General features: G+C 39.4%; 1 protein-coding gene across 3 annotated transcripts; it reads right to left on the reverse strand.

Moving 5' to 3' along the window:
* Positions 1-440: 440 nt before the first annotated feature.
* GPRC6A (G protein-coupled receptor class C group 6 member A) lies at positions 441-19718 on the reverse strand. Of its 3 annotated transcripts, none has more exons than XM_008067831.1 (6): positions 19481-19718; positions 16722-17025; positions 13814-14125; positions 7442-7654; positions 3612-3735; positions 441-1610 (listed from the first exon to the last, which is right to left on the reverse strand). In XM_008067831.1, exons 1-6 carry the CDS (start codon positions 19672-19674, stop codon positions 496-498), a joined length of 2262 nt encoding a protein of 753 aa, XP_008066022.1. In that variant the 5' UTR covers positions 19675-19718; the 3' UTR covers positions 441-495. The 3 variants fall into 3 exon arrangements, with proteins under 3 accessions (XP_008066022.1, XP_008066020.1, XP_008066021.1); XM_008067829.1 differs by having other exon boundaries at positions 13289-14125; XM_008067830.1 differs by lacking the exon at positions 7442-7654 and having other exon boundaries at positions 13289-14125.
* Between the last annotated feature and the right edge of the window lie 4954 nt (positions 19719-24672).

Here is a 24672-nt window from a genome sequence, read left to right on the forward strand (position 1 = left end):
GGGATATCTATATGTGACTGTCTCCCCTTAAATTCTGAGTGCCTTGTAGTCACAAGCAATGTCCTGCTGCTTTCGTATCTTTGTAGTTAGGATATCACATGGCAATTAATCAGGTGCTAGGTTAACTGCACCGAGTAAGTGGAAGGGGAAGGGAAAGGTTTCGAGATGCTCAAGGGAGAAGAAAAATCCATACAGAGAAGAGAATGGAATAAGGAGATTATCTTATGGGATAACTTTGACCAGAAGAGATGTCTTTAATGATATGCCTCAGGGGAAGGAGGCAAAGGTGGAGGCCAATGAAAGTGGCAAGGCATGAAGGGAGCTTCAGGCTGAGGACTATTTTATTTGTTAAACAGGTGTTCAAACAAAATTTGGGAAAGATGGTGGCAGTGAAGAGATACATAGGACATATTTGCTGGGAAAGTAAATGTACCTCTTAAATGCAAAGACCCTAGAAACATTTTGCACCAAGATGTAGCATCTCCTAAGGCTCATTCATATACTTGAAATTCTTTTTCGAGGCAAAGTTTTAGATATGCTTGTGGCATTTTCTTTGCATGTGTGTGCCAACGTTTGCAGCTGAAGATCTTGGCTTTTCTGCCAGGCTGAGGATGCACCGCTGGAGTTGGGATTGGTTGCTGTGACACTACTGTTTGTGGAGTCCCGTGAAGCATGGCTCATGGCCAGGCTGCCAACGCTGTGGGAGGAGTAACTGTAAACCATCTCGAGAAAGGCCGATTTTGTGTTAGTCTCTTGCTTGCAAATTATCACATAGCATTTGGGGAAGAATGTGCAACACAGGACCCCATAATTGGATATTAAAATCACAATAATCTCCACCGTGGGCAGATATTTGCCGAATGTAGTCACATAGACGGGGATGAATGTGATCCAAGCTATGAAGTAGATGAGCATGCCGAAGGTAATGAACTTGGCTTCATTGTAGTTCTCAGGTAACTTCCTGCCTTTGAAAGCACATATGAAGCAAACAAAGGCCAGAATGGCAATGTAGCCCAGCATGGTGCCAAACGCAAGTGTGGATCCCTCCTCGCACTGCAGGATGATGACTCTGGGCAGGGAGACATTCTCCTCCACAGCAGGCGGTGCCAAGACCAGCCAGAGTGTGCAGATGACCACCTGGACCCCTGTGCAGGCAGAGACCAGGGGGACTGGTCTATAGAGGCACTTTAGAAGGTTCTGCAACTTGGGGTCAAAGCTGAAGGCTAGCAGGATCTTCAGAGACTTGATCAAAATGCAGGAGATGCAGAGAGTAAAGCTCACTCCGAAGAGCATCTGCCGGGCTTTGCATGTGAAGTCCTGTGGCTCTCCAATGAAAAAGCCCGTGCTGGCGAAGTTGAGGAAGTGACAGAGGAGGATCACATAGCAGACTGGTAATCCCCCAGATGATTTCACAATGGGTGTGTTCAGGTTTCTTGTAAATATGATGCCAACAGCCAGAACAAACAGGCTTCCCAGCAGAGAGAGACCCAGCAGCAGGATGGCCAAGGAGTCCTTCCAGCCTAGGTATTCTACTTCCTTCTCAAGGCAAGCAGGGCTCCCCACGGGAGCCCATTGTGTCTCGTTGTTGCATAAAAGGCAATGATCCATATCTAAAGACAGAAGAGACTCCGTCACATAGCATACATTTAAACTAGGCGACAGCCCTCAGTCCTACAGAGGAGACCCCTCCTGTAATAGTCCAGACTAGAGGATAGATAGAGATAATTGTCACATTGGTTACTTATTAAAACATGCACAGATCCAAAGAAAGTGAGAGATAAAGGCCAAAGTGAGGGGAGAGGAAGGAAGGAGAAGGGGAAAAAAATGCCCGTGAGAGCCGTGTGCTACAGAGAAGAGCAGAGGAGGTCCTTTTAGATAACCCAGCTTCCAGCTTTGCCTTCAAGGTGTCTTCAGTGCTGAAAGCAACTTGCCCTGGTTATCCAAAGTCAACCTAGAGAGAACCTTTCAAGACACTTGTATATCTTTTTTGGGAAATAAATGTTATGTATTCTCTTGGTGTTTTTATTTCTCTCATTTGGAGGATAGTAGCTATATACAATGTAGCCTGACACTTCCCCTAAACCCCACCAATTATCTAATTAATTAGGCAGTACAGTACCTCTCAGGTTGGGATACATGGCGTTTTTTTTTTTTTTTTTTTTGAGACAATGGCAAAAAATGAATCTTGGAATATTTTCATTGGTATATGTCTTCCCTTGAAGCCAATAAGAAAAAGAATAAGCACTCGGTTACTATCCCAGCTCCGGGTTTCTCGGTTTTTATAGAAGATGAATAGAAGTGCCCCAATAAACAAGGAAATATGATACTTTTAATTTAATATGATGCTTAATTCAGGGACAGTGCTGATAGTTCCTCTTGGGGCTGCTAGGCTGCCGATCTCACTCTTGTACTTTGTGTATTTTGCTCTGGTCTTGTCAAAGATAGGGCTGACAAACAGTCAGTGACTCCATCCCATCTCTGTCAATAACTCCTCCCTTGGCTCACAGAAGCTTCTTTCTTTTTAGGTCTGACTTCTACCTTTTGGTACAAATAATAAGATTGCCAAGATAAGCTCTCTCTCTCTCTCTCTCTCTCTCTCCCTCTCTCCCCCTCCCTCCCTCCCCCCTCCTTCCTTTATTTCTTTCTCCTCCCTCTTTCCCTTTCTTCTTTACTTCCATTCTCTCCCTCCGCCCCTTCTTCCTCCTTTCCTTATTTCCTCCTCCCTCTCTAATGCCTTCCTTCCCCCCTCCCTCCCTCCTTTCCTTCCTTCCTTCTTCCATCTTTCCTTCTATTCTCTCCTTCCCTTCTTCCTTTCCTTCCTTCTTTCCTTCCATTTTCTCCTTCTCTCTCTCCTTCCCTTCCTTCTTCCTTCTTTCCTTCCATTATCTCCTCCCTCCTTTCCTTCCTTTCTTCTTTCATTTCATTCTCTCTCTCCCTCTCTCCCTCCCACTCTCCCTCCCTCCCTTCTTTCCTTCCATTCTATCCTTTCCTCCCTCCCTTCCTTTCTTCCTTCTTTCCTTCCATTCCCTCCCTTCTTCCCTCCTTCCTTCCTTCTTTCCTTCCATTCTGTCCTTCCCTCCCTTCCTCCTTCCTTTCCTTCCTTCCATTCCATTTCCTCCCTCCCTTCATCCCTTCCTCCCCACCTCCTTTCTTTTCTTGTTGCATGAACACTTGTTCCTTAGTTCCAGGTGCCTCTAGGCTTCTATTATGTTCAGTTTAGTTAATTCAACATTAACTTATTTGTCCTTTGGCACTACAATTATAAGACCCGATGACACTGATAAGGGGGTATTTGGACAAAATTGACAGAGAACTTACATTGCTTTAGGAGTTGCTGGAGAGGAAGTATGAGTGAGGGAATGACATTTTCCTTTGGAAGTGATGTAACTTTTATGTCTCTATTATTTGTTGGTCATGCACTTGTTAATATAATAAAACAAATTCAAAGATAGTTAGACATTTTACTGGAATTTATTTAATAGGAGCATGGCAATGCTTTTTAATTTTTTTCAAAGGAAAAAAATTAACCTAAATAAAATTCATGTAAAAAAATTAGTCTAAGAGAAATGGTTCAGGTGTGCTACTATTCCTGTTGCAGCGACTGTAATTACCTGTCTGATTACTGTAGTGATTTTCAGGACAGTTCACACATTCATAGCAGCAGATGTGTTGACTTCTTATATTTTTCTTCATTTGTCCAGGACTGCATTCCTTGGAGCATTTAGACTGAATTTGCTACATTAAAAATGAGAAGAAATCCCAAGTAAATTTTAAAAAAGAATTATCCTAACAAATTCTCCTGACTTAATTTGAAGATATATTTACTAAGTAGTATTTTGGTCTTTATTCATAGCATTGTATATATATATTTTTTTGCCATCTTGACGTGAAATATAAACAAGGGCTTAAGATGGAGAAAATGCTTTAAAGCTATTAGAGTATGAGTTAAAAGACAGCCCTATATAAAAAAATGTTTAAATCATCTTGAGAATTCAGGTGATAATCTTCATGTCACAATGTGAATCACATGCAGCATTTTACTTGTATAGAACCAATGCTTCTGATCTAGCTAATAATTCTTTGTACTTCAGCTATGTTATTATTTCAATTCATGGTCTTTTTCTCATGGCATAGCTTTTGAGATAATCTGTGCTGTCATCTCACTTTGTTGGAAGCCAGAGCAGAACAATTAAATGATGCTTTCTCAAGATGCTCTTCTCAGCAATAGCTGAGTCTGGAGCAATCAAAGTTTCAGCTTACCAGTCTTTTCTCTGGAAGATGAAAATAATCTGGCTGAGAGAGAGAAGCACCCAAGATTCAATAGTCCTGGGACCACAAGCACTGGCTGTCTTCTTCTCACCAGTTATTGCTGACCTGGGTTTTCAGCAGGTCATATATAGGTCTTGTGGATTCCACAGGGTAAACTTTAAATCTGAAGGATTCGCTCTCCTGAAGCCCAGAGGATTCAAAAAGATTTAACCATAGGTAAAGCCAGACCTCACTGGGGGATCAAAGTACAGCCTTTCTTCAGAGAAACACAACCCCTTCTCCCTCTCCATTGATCAAGAAGCTGTAAAGACTTTCTAAAATCCTGTATTGATAACTTTGGCATAGTAATAGATTTAGGATTATCAGACATTTTGTACTATGAGTTTTGGTGACTTATTGGAAGTGTTGATACCCCAACCAGCCTGCAGACTAATAAGGAAATCTTGACATATGCCCTAAATGATCCCAGATATTGACCTGATTTCAGGTTTTACTATAACCTTGAAATATTTGTGGGTATCTCCTCCAGCCTCTTCCACATAGACACTGAAAGCCTCACTCAGTTATCTGTCACTCTATCACCTCCTGCTCATTGAGTGTCATCCCTACAGAGTCTAGAGTTAAGTACTGATAACAATTAAAAGTGTTTCTTGCAAAAATGATAGAGAATTTTCTCTGTATTCAATATGAAAATGAATTATCTCTGTATTCAATACAAAAATGAGTCAGAGCATGGTTTAAAGGTCCAGTGCAAGTTATAGTGTTTAGCAAAGTGCTGGGTTCATGATGTGGTTGTGAGGGTGATGGTAATGAAAATGAAAATGAGGGTGAAAGTCTGAGAACACAGAAGAACAGCTACATTTTAATCTTCCAAGGAAGAAGTATTTTATTTTACTGAAACTTCTGACAGGGTAAAATAGACTAAATAAAATGGTTTATCTCATCAAAAAGTGGGCATAGGCCAGGCTTGGTGGCTCAGCCTGTAATCCCAGCACTTCAGGAGGCCAAGGCAAGTGGATTACCTGAGTCCATGGGTTCGAGATCAGCCTGCACAACTTGGTGAGACCTTACCTGGGTGTGATAGTGCATGCCTGTAGTTCTGGCTACTTGGAAGACTGAGATGGAAGGATTGCAGGAGCCCAGCCTGGGTGACAGAGTGAGACTCCAGCTCCAAAAAAAAGAAAAAATAAAAAGAAAAGAAAAGAAAATTGGGCACAGGACATGAATAGACACTTCTCAAAAGAAGACACACAAGAAGTCAACAAACACCAAAAAATGCTCAACATCATTAGAGAAATCATCATCAGAGAAATGAAAATTAAAACCACAATAATATATCACCTCACACCACATAGAATGGCTATTATTAGAAAGCAAAAGAACAACAGATGTTGGCACAGTTGTAGAGAAAAGGAAATGTTCATCCACTGTTGGTGGGAATGTAAACTAGTTCAACCTCTGTGGAAAACAATATGGAGAGTCTTAAAGAACTAAACATTGAATTACCATTTGACCCAGCAATCCTACTACTAGGGATCTACCCAAAGGAAATCAATATATAAAAAGATACCTGTATGCATATGTTCATTGCAGCACTATCCACAATAGCAAAATCATGGGACCAACCTAAGTGCCCACCAACAATTGACTGGAAAAAGAAAATGTATATATACACCATGGAATACTACACAGACATAAAAAAGAATGAAATCATGTCCTCTGCAGCATGGATGGAGCTGGAGCTGGAGATCATCATCCTAAGTGAACTAACTCAGAAGATCAGCATTGCATTTTCTTACTCACAGTCACAGAGATGGAAATAATAGTCACTGGGGACCCCAATAAGGAGGGAGGTGAGAAAGGAGGTTAGGGTTCAGAAATTACCTATGGGCACAATGTTCACTGGGCCATCTGAGACCCAATCCCCACCACTACACAATATGTTCATGAAATAAACATGCGTGTGTACCCCTGAATCTAAAATTTAAAAAGACTATGGTTGACAGCAATACTCTATTCACTCTCTCATTCACCAAATATGTGTCCAGTGCCTATTACATGCCAGACACTGTTATGATTATTGGAGCCACAACAAGGAACATAACACAAAAATCCCTCCTCTCATAGACTTTAAGTTCTAGTTGACAATAAACAAGATAAAAATAAGCAACTTGTGTAGAATGGAAGCTAATGATGGGTACTAAGAAGAAAAATACAGAACAGTGAATAAATACTAGGTTGGTTTGCAATTTTAAAGAGGGTGTTCAAGGAAGTCCTCACTGACATGGTGACAGTTTAGAGAAGACAGAAAGAAAGTGAAAAAATGAACCACAAAGACATCAGAAACATTATGACAGGCAAAGGACACAGTGGGTGCAAAGTCCTTGAGCTGGAGAAGGGAAGGCATGCAGGGAGGAGCAAGAACCCAGGGGACTGTGAGGTCGTGAGTGAGGGGAGGCTGAGAGATGAGGTCAGGGGGTGCTGGGCAGGTTGTGCAGGATGCCCAAAGACCTTAGCTGTCACCTTGGGAGAAGCAGAAGCTATGGGAGGGGCAAGAGCACAGACACCAGTGTGGTGGCAGGAGGCACTGGCATTCTCTTCTGACCCTAGCCAGAGGCACAGACCATCCATCCACAGTGTCGGGTGGAAGGCAGGGGCATGGGCACAAGTGTGGTAGTAGGGGACATGGTGTTCTCTGTGGATTGTTTCAGCTTGGTTAGAATAGCAAACAATCAGCTGAAAGTGAGGCTAGGGAAGGGGTATTGAACTCATAGGAGGGATGAGGAAGCATGGAATAGCCATCTAGGAAGGTGGGTGACTCCATGGACCAGGGCAATGGTCTGAATGCCTGGTGGCATTAGCCCACTGGAGGTGAGAGATCATGAATTTACCGAGAGACCAGTCAGCAATGTTTTCCTTTTTTTCCCCCAAGTTCAGCTGCATAGGGGCCACATTGAATTTAACAAGGGTTGTGTTTTGACTGAATGAGTCTGATGAAGAGTACGGGGGCAAGGAATTGAGAGTGTGTACAAGGGATCATTACATGAACTGATCGTGGAATTCAAGGAGGGAAAGTGTGGACAGTAATCAGGCAGGCAGATTACTGGGGGTCTTGATGGGTTTTGCAGGTGAGATATCAATTGATCTGAATACTGCAAAGCAGCAAAATCACCTTAAGATTCCTGAACTCGTTCTTCGCTTCTTGATTCATGATGATGAAGACATCCTTCCGTAGGTCGTATTCTGCCATCTTGGTGACAGTCGTGTGTCCACTGATCTCTTTCCAGAGCACAACATCATATCCTGTGTTTAAGTCCCCATGAGCATCAAAATGAAATGAATTTCCTCCATCGGTGAATGTCACATTTTGTAGCACATCAAGTAACTATAAAAAATAAAAACAGAAGCAAGCACTGAATATATATAGTTAAGTGTATCCATTGTTCCACATATAACACTGCCTTATAAGGGATGACACTTAGAAATGAGAAATGAGAAAAAAGGAATTGCCAGATCAAAGATTCGGGGTTCTTAACCACCTGGCAACAATTTGTGAATGGATTTCACTTGGATTCTAGCCTCAGTTCTGTCCAAGTTTTCCTAAGTGAATTGGAGAAAGCAAGTTAACTCCTATGAATGGTAACTTCTTTAGAATATAAGGTTGAACTCTGAGCATCTGTATTTATCCACACTGCAGAATTTCAGAATGGGTCCTCTGGGCAGATGCCTGGGTGCTAGCTCTGGTTCCATCTCTCATTAGTACAATTACCTTCCATCTGATTTCCAAAGGTTCTTCAGTCTGTTTTAATAAGTATGTAGTAAAGTGATCTCTAAATTCTACTTTTAAAAAAAATTTAATTCATAAAATTATTTTTTTAACTTGAGGGAAAATAAATGTAATGAAATACATTGTCTTGCTGCCCAATTTTACAGTGAGAATGATGTACAATAGTATTAGGACAGGAAATGTTTTACTGACAAATGGGGTGACCAAATTGAGCTTGTGCTGCAGTGAGGAACACTAGGCTAGGAGGCAGGAACACTGGCTGCTGTGCTGGCTTCACTGTTAATATGATATATACATATGCTAACTAAATACCCTCTCTGAATGCGCTCATGATGGCCCTCCCATTACCTGGTGGCTTTATATAGAACATGTTGGCTACAAAGTCTACAGAGTAAGACAGAAATAATTCATTTGAATAGAATTATCCTAGTCTGTTCCTTTTTGGTTAATTTTCATGAATGCTTTGTTTTTTTGTCATTAGAATATTTAACTATCAACTTGTATTTTAAGGTAAATATATTAGCTATAATAGTCATGTCAATGACCAATGTCACATTTGAAAAATCTCTATGTGTGTGTGTACTGATTTTATTATATAGTCCCACAGATTTCTTAGTCCTTTTAATGAATGCAAATTTATTAGTATTACTTTAAAGAATAAGAATATCAGATCTAACATATTGGAATTAACTAACACAATTTTATGATAACAATTAGGGGGAACACAAATAAAAGCATATGTAAGGGTCTCCTCTCAATGTCCTCCTTTCTTCCTGTTTTCTGGGTATTCTCCTGTTCCTTCCTTAAGCAATAGACACATGTAAGCCCCATGAACTCAGTTCTTTAGGGAGCATTCCTAAACTCATTCCTGTGTTTGAACTATGATTTCTATCTATTTTGTCTGCATTTAATTAGGCTTTATAAGGTAAAGGTCTGACACATATGTTTTGTAAATAATAATAAAATTATATAATGTAAATAAACTTGTTCTTACAGAAAGAGGGTGAAGGTGAATAAAACAGTACATTCATTACTCATGACATATGATAGAACAATTGGCCTGAATAAAGGTGAATTCTGAACATTAGCATTCTAGTTATTAAGCTGTTAAATGTTTTTTTCATCAATTTCTTTTCATGGAGACTCTGAAATTCATTATAAGTAGACACGACAAAATTCGTGAATGGTAATGTCCTGTTTTTGAGAACATAAGGCCAGAAGAACACACTGATTAGGGTGTTAGGGCTGATAATGTTTTCCACTTCCCTGCCTGAGCTGATGTCTCCCCTGTCTCCATAAGTAAACTTGCTGTGGAAAGAGGTATCTATGTGACCACATTGGAGAACAGCAGAGGAAGTAGCCTCACATCTCTGTCCTGGTGCCCAAACCACGTGTTTTTCTTTTGTGAAGTTTTCCATGGTGTAGCAGGAAGCACACTGAACTCAGGCTAGGACAATTTCAGGGATAACTATGTGATTGACCACAGGATAGACCTTCATAGTTGAGGTCCCTTCATCTCTAAACTGCAGCAAGTCTTGGCCATCAAGAACACTCTTCTCCAAGATGGGTGTAAAGAACATGTATCCTGTGGGCATGCCCTAATATTAAAAAGGTCAGAAATGATGTGTGTCAGGACTTAGAGCAGTAGGCCTTAAACATTATCAGTTATTGTTATCCTTCCCACCCTCCAGATCACTCTCATACCTCTCCTGACTTTTGAACTACCACTGTTACACTTGCAGGCCTCACACATGCCTCAAATTCAGTCTTTCTAAAATGAAATGCTTCCTATTTCTTCTGCCCACCAGAGCTTCACTTTTCTCTGTATTTTGAGCTCAACAAATGGCACAGCTTGCCCAAATTTGCAATCCTTTGCAAAAGCTTTGCTGTTGTCTGTCATCCTTTACATCCAGTCTGTCTCCAAACACTCTTCATTCTCTCTCTTAAACATTCATGCATCTCTCTCCATCCTTTCTGTTCCATCTGTAATACCAGGCATTCTTATCTTATGTTTGGATTACCAACAAATGGACTTCCTCTCTCCAGTTTTGTGTCCCTCTAGTCAATTAACACTGCAGTCGGCATGCTCTTCTACAATGAATATCATATCCTATCATTGCCTAAACATATCTTTAAATGGCTCCCCTTTGCTCTCTCAAGCCAGAGCATTTAAACACAGTTTGCAACTTTTCTATTTAAAATCAGTCACCTGGGAGACTGTTAGAGATGAGGTGTTCAGATTCCACTGAGAAACTCTTGAGTCATCACCTGTGGAATGATGAGGTTCCCAGGTCATCCGGCAGCACACTGAATGAAGCATGAGATGCTCTAATGACAAGCCCCTGGAGTGTGTTCTTCACTAACTCTGGACTCATTTGCCCACAGCTTCCCTGCAAGACTCCAGTCCTGGGTCCTATTTTCTGCCCCCAGGTCCAAAGGATCCTGTGCCTTCTCTTTGCTTCAGGATGTCTGTTCTGGCTGACTCCTACTCATCCACCATATTCACCATCGATGTCACGTTTTTTGAAAGAAGTTATCTGAATGGCTAGTGCTGGACTCAGTTATGTGTTTCCCTGCCATCTTGCGTTTATATGAGACACTGTAATGCATCATCCTACATGTAATCAGCTTCTATCCCTGTATTAGTGTGATTGTATACCCCACTAGGAGGGAGTTCTGTTGTGTTCTCCATAATGTCTTCAGCACTCAATGCAATGTCTGAAACATGGAGACATCAACAGATATTTGCTAAATAAATATATGAATATATATAAATATTTGTGTCTTTCATCTCACATACACCACCTACTACTTATATATTATCAGAAGTAAAGGAAAGAAAACAAAAACAAATCACTAGTCAATACAAGGAAGTGGTATCTTCACATACATCAGAGGAACATTAAAAATCTGTTGAAGTAAACAAGCTGGTGACTGTACTGTCCCTGAATGTTGCTCACAAATGTTACTAAATAGAGGGCCAAAGTAAGTATTGACCCCAAACACTGAGAAAAATGAACCTCTTTAAAATTATTTGAATCTTGTCATTCAAAATTATCATTTAAATATTAGTGAATTTTGCTAGAAGACCAAGCAGTCCTCAAGAATGTATTGTTGATTGGGGACCCTAAATGTGGCTGATCCTTTAAGTTTAAGGCTATGGAGATTTCTTCATGAAAATACAACTTTTTGCATTATTTGTCCTACTGAATCTGGCACTGAGCAGCTTTGGTTCACTCACATCTTGATCAAAGGAGCAAGTCACTCGCCTCCCTGTTGATTCTTTCCAGCCTGTTTCTGCTTGTTTCTAGATTAACAGGCTCTGAGAGGGGAAAAAAACAACCACAGGATCCTAGTGTTTAAATAAAACATTTCAGAAGAACTCTGCTTAGATTATTCTCTCTCAAGTCTTTTCCTCAAAATATCTGAGGGTTATTAATGATTTAAAATATGTTCCCAGATCTCTGGTGGATAAATAATGCTTTCTTTTTCTTAATGAGGTTCTTTTTATCCCTGCCTCTTTATGCTGTCTGTCTCTATGACTATTTCCATTTCTCTTTCTCAGCCTTTCATTTCTAAAATTCTATGTAGTGATTCCACTATGACAGCCTACCTCTAAAAATAAAAAAAATAAGTTTTTCTTCAGTGCATCAGGCCAAAACAATTGAAAAATGAACTTGGAGTACAATGAAGAATGGTGAACAAAAAACATAATTTATGTTTTTTTTTTTTTTTTTTACCACGCTCATTAAAGTTTTATACTACTGAAGGAATGCTTTCAAGTAGGCATCTTATTTCAACATATAAATGCATTTATATATATATATATTTTGAGTTGGAGTCTCACTCTGTCTCTCAGACTGGAGTGCAGTGGCTGCTCCCAGACACTGCACCTTGACCTGCTGGGCTCCGGCGATTCTTCTGCCTTAGCCTTTCAAGTAGCTGGAACTACAGGTGCGCGCTACCATGCCCGGCTAATTTTTGACTTATTGTAGAGATGAGGTCTCGCCAAGTTGCCCAGGCGGGTCTCAAACCCGTGGGCTCAGGCAATCCACTCACCTCAGCCTCCCAAAGTGCTGGGATTACAGGCTGAGCCACCGAGCCCGGCTTTTGTGTGTGTGTGTGTGTGTGTATACATATTTTTTTTAAAAGAGAGTTTTAATTCTTAAAAAGGTACTGCTCTTTAATTTTACCTCTTAGATTTTTGGCTTTGCATTTACAGAATGAAAAGTGGTTTAAAGGTGAACAATTTAAAACACCCTCTGACTATCACATGATTTTCCTTAATGTAAACTGGTCAGCTCAGATCTTGGAGCTGGTATTTGCAGGTATTTTAATTAAAAATACAAAAGTAGAAAGAACCTGTTCTGATATCCACTTACATGACCAGAAGAATTGAGTCTTACTTCTTTTGTCTCCCTTTCTGTTACAAATTTAAACTATATACATTTTGTAACACGATTCTACCTTAAGCCATACATGTTTGGCTTTGAATACACATTAGAGAGAAATTTGTCTCTAGTAAAACCTGTCATCATTAAAATACATAATTTACTTTTAAATTCCTTGCTCGAGGACATTTTAGAAAATACAATGGAAATTTCTTACTAAAAGAAGCCACATTAAACTTGGAGTTTCTTCAAACTAAACAAAGATAAGAAAGGGAAAAAACTTCTTTCACACACAACTGGCAGTTCCTTTAAACTTGGAATACATAATTGACCTAACAACATACCTTTGAAAAGGACTGAAGTCTTAAGGAGAGCATCCTAATTGAGAAAGTCATAACTGGAGGTGTTGGGATTATAAACGACCAGAGACACAGTGATAAGCAGAGGGTATGGAGTCAGAAGATCAGACTGCATCATATTTTTGGTACTTCCTAGCTTAGGGTTTTCTCATCCATCACATTTAGTAAAATCAAAAAGGATCATTAATCTTGTCTGATGTAACCCTTGTGCTTGTTAAGAGAATTAAAAGAGATAATTCATATGACTCAAGGAAAATAGCACCATCAACTGCATTTTCTTGGGAAATAAAAGAACACAGCTTTGGTGGGTCTTTAGGAAGAAAGGGCTATGTTAGAAATGCAGGTTATTTAAACACTGAAGGTGTCTATGTATAAAAGGAATAAGATTAAGAGAAATTAACATAAATCTTTGCAAATTAAAGTAAGGAAGGAAATGGGGAAAATGATGGTAGAGGGATCTTCTTGGATATTTGAGTGACTACCTGCCATGGTTGAAAGGCGTTGGGGTTCTGACAGTCTCGAGTTTGGCACAGATCCCGGATGGCATAACCAAGGGCAAACACTGCGAGCTGAATACTGTGAATGAGTCCTGGCTCTGTAAAGTTCCAGAGGAAGTCATTTCTCAGGAGCAAGTTCCTTTCTATAGCCTTGTTAGCTTCATAGGCCAAAACCTCCTGAGATTGGTTGAAAATGCATTGACTCAATTCGCTGTTCTTGACGTATGCACAGGCAGACAAAAGCATGATATATTCATGTAAGGGTTTGTTGTTGTCACTGGGAAGCACATGTAGGTTTTGAAGAAAGGAATGGAAAGAGGATATGTTCCCTCTTCTAAAGGTAAACCCCACAACTTTGCCAATCTTTTTAACATTAGGAATAGCGGTAACCATGGTAGCAGTTGACCAGTTATCACTGGCAATCCAGATCTTACGTATATTCTGTTCAATGGCTTTAGTGAAGAGACTGAAAACGTGGAATCGTCTCAGGAATACCACAATGACATTAACCTGGGCTTCTGCAATGATTCTTTCAAGTGTCTGATGGATTCTGACTTCAATAGTGTTGTCTGAGAGGAAGGTTGGCAGAATCTCTTTGAAGGCTATGCACACATTGTTTGCTGCAGCTTGAGTTACAAAAGTGTTGAGAGCCAGGCGTCCATAGTCGTCGTCTGTGGTTATAATGCCAACCCAGTTCCACCCAGATTTCTGAATCAGGTGAGCCATTGCTTTAGTTTGGTAGAAGTCACTGGGCACAGTTCGTAAAAATGAAGGAAAACGAATTTTATCACTCAGAATTTCTGCAGTTGATTCATAACTCACCTGGAAGTGGAGAGACTCTTTTAGTTATGGTGCTGATGGACCCTAGGTGAATATTTGCAGTAGGTGTTACGTTCTTTGATTTCTATGAGTTTCTATAACCTTTCCCTAAATTCTCTGGTCCTTTCTATACTTCCTCTTCTACGAATTACTACTTTTAAGAGCGCTTTAATCATGACACTTAGCATGTGATGATAGTTTAGAATCACTGCTCTCTAATCATTTTATGTTACATTTAGTATATACTCTCTGAGGGTTCAGGCATCTCATATCTCCATTCACCTCTATATCCATCTTTATCTCTGACCAGGGACAGTAGTCGATAGTACTTATACATAAACATAAACACAGGAAAAATATTTGACTGGGCAGTCAAATAAGCAAAATGCATTTTGGGACATCAGTATGTGAGAAATCTTGTCAAATTCATTCTCTTGGAGATTTTATTCTAGGTAAAATTATCCAGTCAAATAAGTATCTAGTCCAGGGGTCAGCAACCTTTCTCTGTAAATAAACAGATGTAAAATATTTTAAGGTTTTTTGGTAACATATAGTCTCTATAATATCTTTTTTTCATTACAATCCTTAAAAAAATGTCAAGATCATTTTTGCTTGACAGTTGCAGAGCATGAGAGCCACACTGGGTCTTGGGCTATGGCTTTCTGACCCAGATCTCGTCATAACCCTCATCATTTTGGAAGACCTGCCTACTGTGTGCAAAGTTCTGCCTGGGAACTTCGGTGATTTTATTCTGGGGAGATTTGTTACCTTCCATAGATGCAATAACAGTATGTCACTTGCTCAGCATTTTTTTTTCTTTTTACTATTTCTAACAGACATATGGTATGGTAGAAAGACAATAGGTTTTAAGGCCCGACAAACTGCTAGAATCCTGAATCCCGATTTCAATAAATCTGGGAACGTTACTTAATGTTTCTTTATCTGTAAAATTATAGAACTCCTATTAAGATAAAAGTAGAAAATTTAATAGATACAGGCACACAGTAAACTTTTACTCAACCTGAGGTGTCTTTCCAGCACTTGACATTGCTGTGCTCTGTCACATTGTAAGGCTGGGCTTCTGTAAGACCAGTGTTACCCATGGAGGTTCCCCTTTCCTTTTGTGTCGTCTACATATAAATCACATTTTTACATTAGTCAGCTGTTAAAGTAATCTACTTTTCTTATTTATTTCCTAAGTATTGTACATAGTCTAGACATTTTAAGCCAAAGTCTTATTTCTGATGTGTTTGGGGAATAATTATTTTTGTTTTGTCATTTTGAACTTAAATTTTTTATTACCAACATCACTAGGCTATCATATAATGAAACTCTGAGGATCTTTTGGGGTATATGTATTTATTTACTGTACCTCCAAAATGCTATATATTTTGAATTCTTACACACATTAATTATGTTATTTTTTTCTGTCTCCTCACTTCTACCAGATGATTATTTCTTGTTAATCTTTTGGCTTTTTTCTTTGTTTTTGTTTTGTTTTTGAGTCAGAGTCTCACTCTGTTGCCCATGCTGGAGTGCAGTGGCATGATCACAGTTATGGCAGCCTCCTGAATAGCTGGGACTATATGAACACACCCGGTTAATTTTTGGTAGAAACAAGTTTTCACTATATTGCCCAGGCTGCTCCCAAACTTTTGGGCTCAAGCAATCCTCTTACCTCGGCCTCCCAAAGTGCTAGGATTACAGGTAGGCGCCACTGTGCCTGGCTTAATTTTGGGTTATAATCTTCCTTGAGTTTAGAAAGTAGTAACCTAGAATGTTACAAAGTAGTGTGATATGAAGGAAAGTAGGCTTAAAGTGAAAGCCAAGGGGACTTTCTTGTCTCTGAATACTGTGCAAGGGCTTAATACACGGCACCCTGATACCCGTTTTGGCTTTTGAGAGACCTTGCCTACTTTCCAGTTGCTGGCTTGCATTCCAGGAAGATAAGTAGCTCTCTAGACTCTCTGCTCAAAGCCTTCCATTCTTACTCAGAACAAAATGCAAGCCATACCATGGTTTGTTAGATGCTACATGACCTAACCTTTGCATGTCTCTTCATATGCATCTCTTACTATCTTCTTTTGTACTCAAACTGATCTAGCCAGATTGACCTTTTTGCTATTCCATGTACATTTCATTACTTACTGCTTTCTTGGCCAGATACTCTCCTTCCCTCTCCCATCTTTCCTTGGCACCCCGTCTCATTCAAGTTTGAGGCTAAACAGCACCACCTCGAGAAGTCATCCTTGATTCCTATATCCCCTTACCTCTCACTCTTTTTAGTTTTCTTCATAGCACCCACCTTGTGTTATTTCAGAAACAGGGCAGTTGAAGCCCCAGAGGTTTGTGTCTTATCTAAATCAAGCTGAAACCTGTCAGAAACTAGACCTGACAGATTAAAGGATGGTTTGATTAAGATTAAGGGATGACCCCCCCGGTACTTTCCAATTGCTGTCTGTAATGTGGCGCATCTTTAACTGGAGAGACATAAAGGGTAAAGTAAAGCTACTTCCTAACTACTTTCCCCAGGTTCCCCTGATCCTTTCACAATAGTGGATATGATCAAAGCCAACGTGTGAAGGTAGAAAAAACCTACCTGTGGCATGAGCTGTAAATTCAACATCCTGGAGACAGCCATAGTTATTTCGGAGTAGCCAGCACCTATGACAGCCTTAACTCTTGGCATGTAGCTGGAATAGTCACACTTGAACTCCACAGTTTCTCTGGAGCAGTTGATTTTAGAAAGAAACCTCAGGGCAGCTGCCATGGCCACTGTGACTTCTGTACAAGTGTCATAGATTTCATAACCCAGTTTGATTCCAGATAATAGTGTTGAATTATTGATAATCTCAATGGTGTGTATCATGGCAAGAGTTTGAAGAAAGGTTGATATTTCAAAGCTGTTGAGAAATAAGCGTTTTTTGAAATCAGAATACAACTCTTCTACTGACATGGTGATATCCAATTTTATCAGCATCTCTGTCTTATAATTTCTGGATGAGTGAAGCTTACCTTTTGAAGGATCTAAGCTCTATCTTAAAATAATTTTTAAGCCGGGCTCGGTGGCTCAGCCTGTAATCCCGTGCCTTTGGGAGGCTGAGGTGAGTGGATTGCCTGAGCCTGCGGGTTTGAGACCCGCCTGGGCAGTGAGACCTCATCTCTACAATAAATCAAAAAATCAGCTGGGCGTGGTAGCACATGCCTGTAATTCTGGTTACTCGGAAGGCTGAGGCGGAAGGATTGCCGGAGCCCAGCAGGCGAGGCTGCGGTGGCCGGGAGCGGCCACTACACTCCAGTCTGGGTGACAGAGTGAGACTCCAACTCAAAAAATAAAAAAATAAAAAATAATAATTTTTAGTGGAAACCTTTATAAAGAGTAATATAAAAACCCACAGTTTCTTAAATGAAGTCTAAGATACATAATTTAACCTTCTTTTGATGAGTTTTGGAATCATTTTGAACACTCAGCTTAGTCCTCTGCAATTTGAAACTGTGTCTGATTTTTGTTCCTTTTTGTTGTTAAATATCAGCATTTTCTTGCTGTCAAAGTATCTGCTTTTTAGACTCATACGCCCCTCTTCCAGTTTTCTGGCTCTAATCCGTTGTGTTTGGAAACCAGAAAGATAAGACTTGTAAGAATTAAATTTAACAGACTCCGAGTAGAGCCCAACAATCTTCTCCTAGATCAAGTACCCTATTTTAGTTCTGAGGCATCACTATTTCCACATTCAGAGGGTATTTCCTATACTTTCTGATTTGTGACTATTCCAGAACCCTGAGTGATTTGCTTACTGATTTACTGTTAAAAGTATCTCAACCATGGCTGTATAGAAAAAGAGTACAAATAGTGCCTAATACATAAAAAAGATTCAATAAATGTTTTATTTTTAATGAATAAAAAGGGATATTATTGTTCAGGGTTTGATATCCTAAAATTTCCTTTTAGCTCATAAACTATTTTAATATTACTGTCTGTCCTTGTGGACCATCTCAACATGAAATCTGGCAAGTCAGCATTTCAAATTTTAATTAAAAAAAAAAATACACCCAGCTCATTGCAGCCAGCACCAACACCAACACACATTGCTCAGGAACCAGAGGGTCTTCCTGTCACTGTCACTACCATTGTCCACACCACACCAGCTGTCTAAGGGCCTGAGAACTCATCCACCTGCCAAGTCCATGACTACCATGATTAGCATTTGAGCAAGCCACCTGGAGGCTTTAGGATTGGCCTGCCTGGACCCACTAACACCGGTGCCAGTGTGTGCTGCCCTGGGGCCCAAGGACAGGCACGCTTAGCCCACAGCTGCTACCACTGAGGGGCCCAAAGACTGGCTTACTTGGCATCATAGTCTGCAGCAAAACTCTGCCACAATCTCCACTAATAGCTACACCCTAAGCCACTGAGGACATCTCAGATACCACAGATGCTGTTTACAGTCAGAGAAATTTTACAACAATGAGCTTACTGCAAGCACACATAGTCTGAAAGCATTCTTAGAGGGCTTGGTAGATACTTTTTGACAACTTAAGAGAGGTAAGAGAAAAAAGGAGATTAAAATTACACATAAAATGCCAAGATAGAAGCAGTATTTTAGAGTCGGAAGAAAGCATGGGTATCACATGTCAGAGCAACGACACTGATGCTGCCTGCTTTGTCAAAGGCTATCAAGGCCCTTATTTTATACCTGAGGAAATAGAAACTGGAACCCAAAGAGTTGAAGTGATTTTCCTAAGTTTGCAAAATTAATTTGTCCCCAAACTAAAATAAGCATCAACTATCCTGCTCTCCTGAGAGAAAATCCACTGTCAACTCCTTCCACCCCACTTTCCTCTTCCCACTGTGCTGTAGTTAAGCCTTCACAATGCAAAGCATTCGTCAGGGAGAAAGAAACACTATGAGCTGGGAAGGGTCTTCATTTATGATGAAAGAATTAAATTATTTCAATAATGAAATAAAGGCAGCATTGACAATGATGTTCATGTGAGACAAAATTTAACTGTAGTCTATTTTAAACAAAGCATTAAATAATAGGCCCATGTGCTAAACAGATACCTGCTGTAGGTGATGGGAGTGCAGAGGGTCATGCATGTTTGCAGTAAAGAATGGGTGTCTTCTCAAGTGACTTCAGGGATTATTTTTTAAGGAGAAATCTGAAAAGATGCATTAATGAACAGCATTCATTGCCTCTGCACTTGTAGGATTACAAGAATAACCACACACAACTTAAAATATATATGAATTTAATTTTATTAAAACAATTTAGATGTGAGTACAAACACACAGTTTCCATCTCTTAGTCTCAAGGCACAATCCTGAAATATAAATATGTTTTTAGAGGATTTACTCACCCAACACACTTCTGGATTTGTGGTCGTCTGGGATGGTCTTCTGAGGACAACATTTTTTCATGAATGGCAAACAGACCTCCAATTATGACATGTCCTGGAGAAGTGGCAGCCACAAAGTCATCAGGGGTCTGGCAAGGCTGGGAAGTAGCAAAAATAATGACAAAGCAAGTAATCAGTATGATCAATAATGCCATGTTTCTATCTCATTTGCTCAGTTCATGTGAGTTCTTAAGAATCATTAAACTCACACAGTGCCAACAACAAGATTCCTATTTCATCTATAAACACCTTGTAAGGCATAAGACAGTGTCAAGGGCCAGAGACTTTCAATATGCAGATACTTGATGACAGTCAAAACAGTTCTTTCACCAGTAAGAACATATCAGACCGTCTCTAATACTCCAGTTTTGCAGATTTGTGATAGTAGTCATGCTGGGTAAGAGCAGATAGCATTGTACATACCGGTCTCACTAGAATAGTCTAGTATTATGGTAAGGGCTTTGAGTCATGCTGGTGTTTCTTTTAAAGTGGAATGTAGGACCTTCAGGAAGAAGTAGTTTGTGAAAATTTAGAAATTTCCACTTTAGAAATGGAAAGTTCTGTATTTTCAAAGGAATCACATTCGGGACACAAAGAATTCAATATAGTTTATTAGCTTAGGTAAAAAGCATCTTACTTTTATTTTTTCTGAAAAGCTCTATTAAAAAAGTGAAATCCAGTTAAATCTAGGTATTTGTCACTCTTACTTTACATGTGTTAGAAATAAGTAGCTTTTATGGTGATGGGCACAACTAAAAATAAGATGAAACTTGTCTAATGTAGTGTTTGGCTTTGAACAGGAAAGGCCTGTCCATGGATCATTGACATTTCTACCATTGTCTATGCTATTTTTAGAAATTTAAGACTCATTGCAGGCTACATGTTCTTGAATGCTTAGAAATCTAAATGAATTTATTCTGCTGAGTATCTTTTGGAATTTAGCAAAAGCTAGATAAACCTCAGAAACGTAGGCACTATTAAAGTTTAAAGTTTTAAAATTTGTTTTTCACTATCTTTAAAAAATTTTTATTTTAAAGATGTGGGATACAATTCAGGATTAGGTATATAAGTGGTCATCATAAAAATATCTGACTGAAAAAGAATATCCCATGAGCAAGCAGTTACAAATTCAGTAGATCCAGTTGTTTAATGGGTAGCAGATACTTCTAAAGGAATTAAAAAAAAATTAAATAGTACAATGGTCACTGCAGCATTTCCTTTTTTGGAGTCAGAGGCTCACTCTGTTACCCAGGATGGAGTGCAGAGGCCACGAATCCCATCATCAGCTACTTACCACTTTTATCTCTTGTGCTAATGTCTTACATGTATATTTTATCTGCCCATATTTCCTAGTTTCTCATGGGCGCACTATTACCTTTTTTTTAAAGTCAGGGTTTTGCTCTGTTGCCCAGGCATGAGTGCAGTGACACGATCACAGCTCACTATAGCCTTCAACCCCTACGTCAGCCTCCAGAGGAGCTGGGATTATAGTCAAGTACCACCACACCCAGCTAATATTTTTATTGTTTTGTAGAGAAGAGGTCTTGTTATGTTGCCCATGTTGGTCTTGAACTCCTGGCCTCAGGTGATTCTCCCACCTCAGCATCCCGAAGTTCTGGGATTATAGGCTGTGAGCCACTGCATCCAGTCGTATCTGCAGCTATCTTTATGTGAAGAGGTAGCTGGTTAAAATTACTTAAAAGTAGTATGAAAGTGAGACTGCTCCCCAAGTAATTCTCATGAAGATCCTGTTGCTCTGGTTGGACAGGTATTATGGGAAATCATGATCACTTTTTTCTCATATGATGAGTCTGTAGCACTGAAGATGGGTCGCTTTCCTAGATGAAAGACTACTGTGAAGACCAGGTCAGGCCGAACATGGTGCTTCGGGAACAGAGCACAAGGACAGTGACAGCACTTGACAGAATTCTGGTGAGTGTAGTGAGATGCCTTCCCTGAGCACTTGAGTTGTCCTCCTGCTACCCCAGCTTCCCAGTGACCCTCCTCAAACACATAACCCCTTTCCTACTTCACTTCAAATTAACAATTAATTTCAAATTAACAATGATACCACAAAACTGTTTCCAGTGTGGCTTGCATCTGCAATAAGGTTTTTAAAGCAGAAATGTCTTCAAGCTTAAGGGAATAAATTAAAACAACAGAATTTCAGCTATCTCCAAGTGGGAAGAGGGGACACACAGCATAGCTGTGGGTTGCGGAGGCCTTGGGACCACATGACACAGGCAGCTGGCCTGACATAATAGGTCATAGTGCTGGCCCTGAAAGGAAGGAAGAAGCCGACACCAATGTTATGGAGGTGGGTGCCAATAGCTACAGCCAGGGGAAAATAAACAGAACTTAAGAATGAGTTCCCGGTCATCATTCCATATTGTCAATCTCTTTCAGTTTTTCTTTTTCGGGGTAGTGCAAACAAAAATATATTTAGCTAAAACAAGCAGTATCCAAAACACAATACCACAATTTCATTTTATTTGATCAACATTAAATTTGAATGCATTTTTCTGTCTGTGGTGTGTTTCTCTCCTGTAATAATCCTTTGCTGAGAAGTCACAACAGGAGAGATTGTACTCTTAGGAACACAGCCGTAAGCACTGAGCCACCAATCCCATCATCAGCTACATACCACTTGCATCTCTTGTGCTAATGTCTTACATGCTTATTTAATCTGCTCATATTTCCTAATTTTTCATGGGCACACTATTACCTTTTCAACAAGACTAAAACTTTTGAACAAAAAGGCTGTGACAGGTACACTTCTTTGTACCTTTCATAGCTCAGTGTTTTACTGACAGTTTTGTGATGTATTTAACTATTTTACAAATATATTGCTCAGTTTGATCATATTAACAAGTCATCAGGCTCATAGAAGATAGATGAGACCCAGAAGATTAATCCAAGCTACAGTTCTCACTAGATATGATCTTCAGCATTTACTGTCTATTGCTATTTTCATTTACTAAAAAAAAGAAAATGTCAATTCATATTGCTTAATCAGCATTGAGTGTTAACAAAGGCTATCACTGCACTTGAGATCAAAAGTTCAATAAAGCTTCTGCTCAAGGAAAAATTGCAAGGCAAAAACCTAAATCCCCAATGGACCCAGCTAAGACACTTATTTAACTTAGTTGGATTTCAAATATATCAAAAAGGGAAAGACTGGTCTTTAGCAAGGTCATGAATAGCGGAGTCAGATTTTTGGTCCTCTTTCCCCAACAGGTATCCTGTTCCCCTGCTCTTAGCCATCTGGCTGAGTAGTCCATCACTGTGCTATTCCCTACTGAATTATCATTTGTCACTGCCACACTCTGCTCCATCATGTACCATCTTCTCCTGCTGTACCCTTGTCTATAATTGAAATCTACCTCCTAGTATTTCTTACTCAATATGTAGTTTTAACATTAGATAATTAATTTTCTTCAATGTGCAAAATAGAGGATATTATCTTACTGAGGGTACTCTAGAAAGATGGACTTCATGGACATCTGTGAATCTCCTGAAATTGTATAAACATTCTGCGTGAACATACATTTGCAGATTTTTCTGGAAAGAGAATTCAATGCTTTCATCAGATTATGAAAGGGTCCGTTGCTCCCAGAAAAATCAAGAACTTTTGTCTATTCCATTAGAACACTATCAAATCTATTAGAACAAATTGAGCCCTGCTTCCCAGGAAACACAGGAAGGTTTTCTGAGACAATGATCCTGCCTTTGTTGTTACCTGTTTGTAACTCAAATCATCCTCACTAATTTCCCACCAACAACTTGAAACACATCACCATTAATACCACCAGCCACAAGACTATGTTAGCAAAGTATTATTGCCTACAAATAACTTCTCATCTATCCTACAGTAGAACCCAGGCAGATCACTACTCTAAGAGGATCAGATTTACTTATCTTCCTTACCACAAAATGAAGTAGGGAATGGTTATTTTTTGGATGATGTTAAGTAATAGCAACAATAGTAGTCTATAGTGCTTTATTAGTTTAGAACAGGCTAAGTGTTCACTTTTCAAAGTTATTTTCTATTAAAAAAATTCTTTTCTACCAATTACTGTATGAAAAGCTAACTGCTATTGAAACATTTATTTTGTTGTTTGAAAAGGCATACATACTAGTTGACCCTTGAACAACATGGGTTTGAACTGTGTGGGTTCACGTATACTAGAATTTTCTTCTGCTTGGCTACCCCTGAGACAGCAAGCCCGACCCCTCCTCTTTCTCACATCCCCAATCTCCTCAGAGTGAAGATCATAGGGCTGAGATCTTCCTGATGATCTACTTCCACCTAGTGAATAGGAATTTATCTTCTTTTTCTTATGCTTTTCCTAATAACATTTCTTGACTTTATTGTAAGAATACAGTATAGAATACACAAGACATAAAAAATACATGCTAATGGACTGTTTATGTTATTGGTAAGGCTTCCAGTCAATCATGGGCTATTACTGGTTACATTTTGGGGGAATTTTTACTGCACAGTGGTGAGACAGGGGATGGCAAATTAAACCCCTAAATTGTTCAAGGGTAAATTGATTACATCTTATATACACATGTTCCTCTCACTCAAGAGAACAAGAACTCTAATATTTGAAATTACCACCTAGCTCTATCTTACATAGTCTCATATAGAATAGCATCCTTTCCACAGCCACAATATTATAGTTCTAGTTATAAAAATTATTTATTTTGTCTAACTCAGCACTAATTGCAAAACAAGCAATAAAATTCAAATCCTGAAGGATCTATCAGTTATGTACCTCAGTGTTTAATCATTACCTCACCTTTTTTATGTGTTGACTAAATCTGTCATATTGCAGGTTGTATTTTCAGTGCCATTATTAAAAAAATTAAAAGGTTTTAGTCTTTTTGCATAACAAGTTTAATAAGCTTGAAAGCCATTTTTTATATAAAGCTCAATTGTAAATCCAGTGAAAAGTCTACCAAATCACTATTTTTTTTTTTTTTTTTGAATTGGAGTCTCACTCAGTCGCCCAGACTGGAGTGCAGTGGCCGCTTCCGGCCACCGCAGCCTCGCCTCCTGGGCTCCGGTGATCCTTCCGCCTCAGCCTTCTGAGAAGCCGGAATTACAGGCATGTGCTACCACGCCCGGCTGATTTTTTTTTGATTTA

The sequence above is a fragment of the Carlito syrichta genome, unplaced genomic scaffold (assembly GCF_000164805.1).
Source record: "Carlito syrichta isolate Samal-C Ts95f unplaced genomic scaffold, Tarsius_syrichta-2.0.1 Scaffold309783, whole genome shotgun sequence".
Lineage (NCBI taxonomy): Eukaryota > Metazoa > Chordata > Mammalia > Primates > Tarsiidae > Carlito > Carlito syrichta.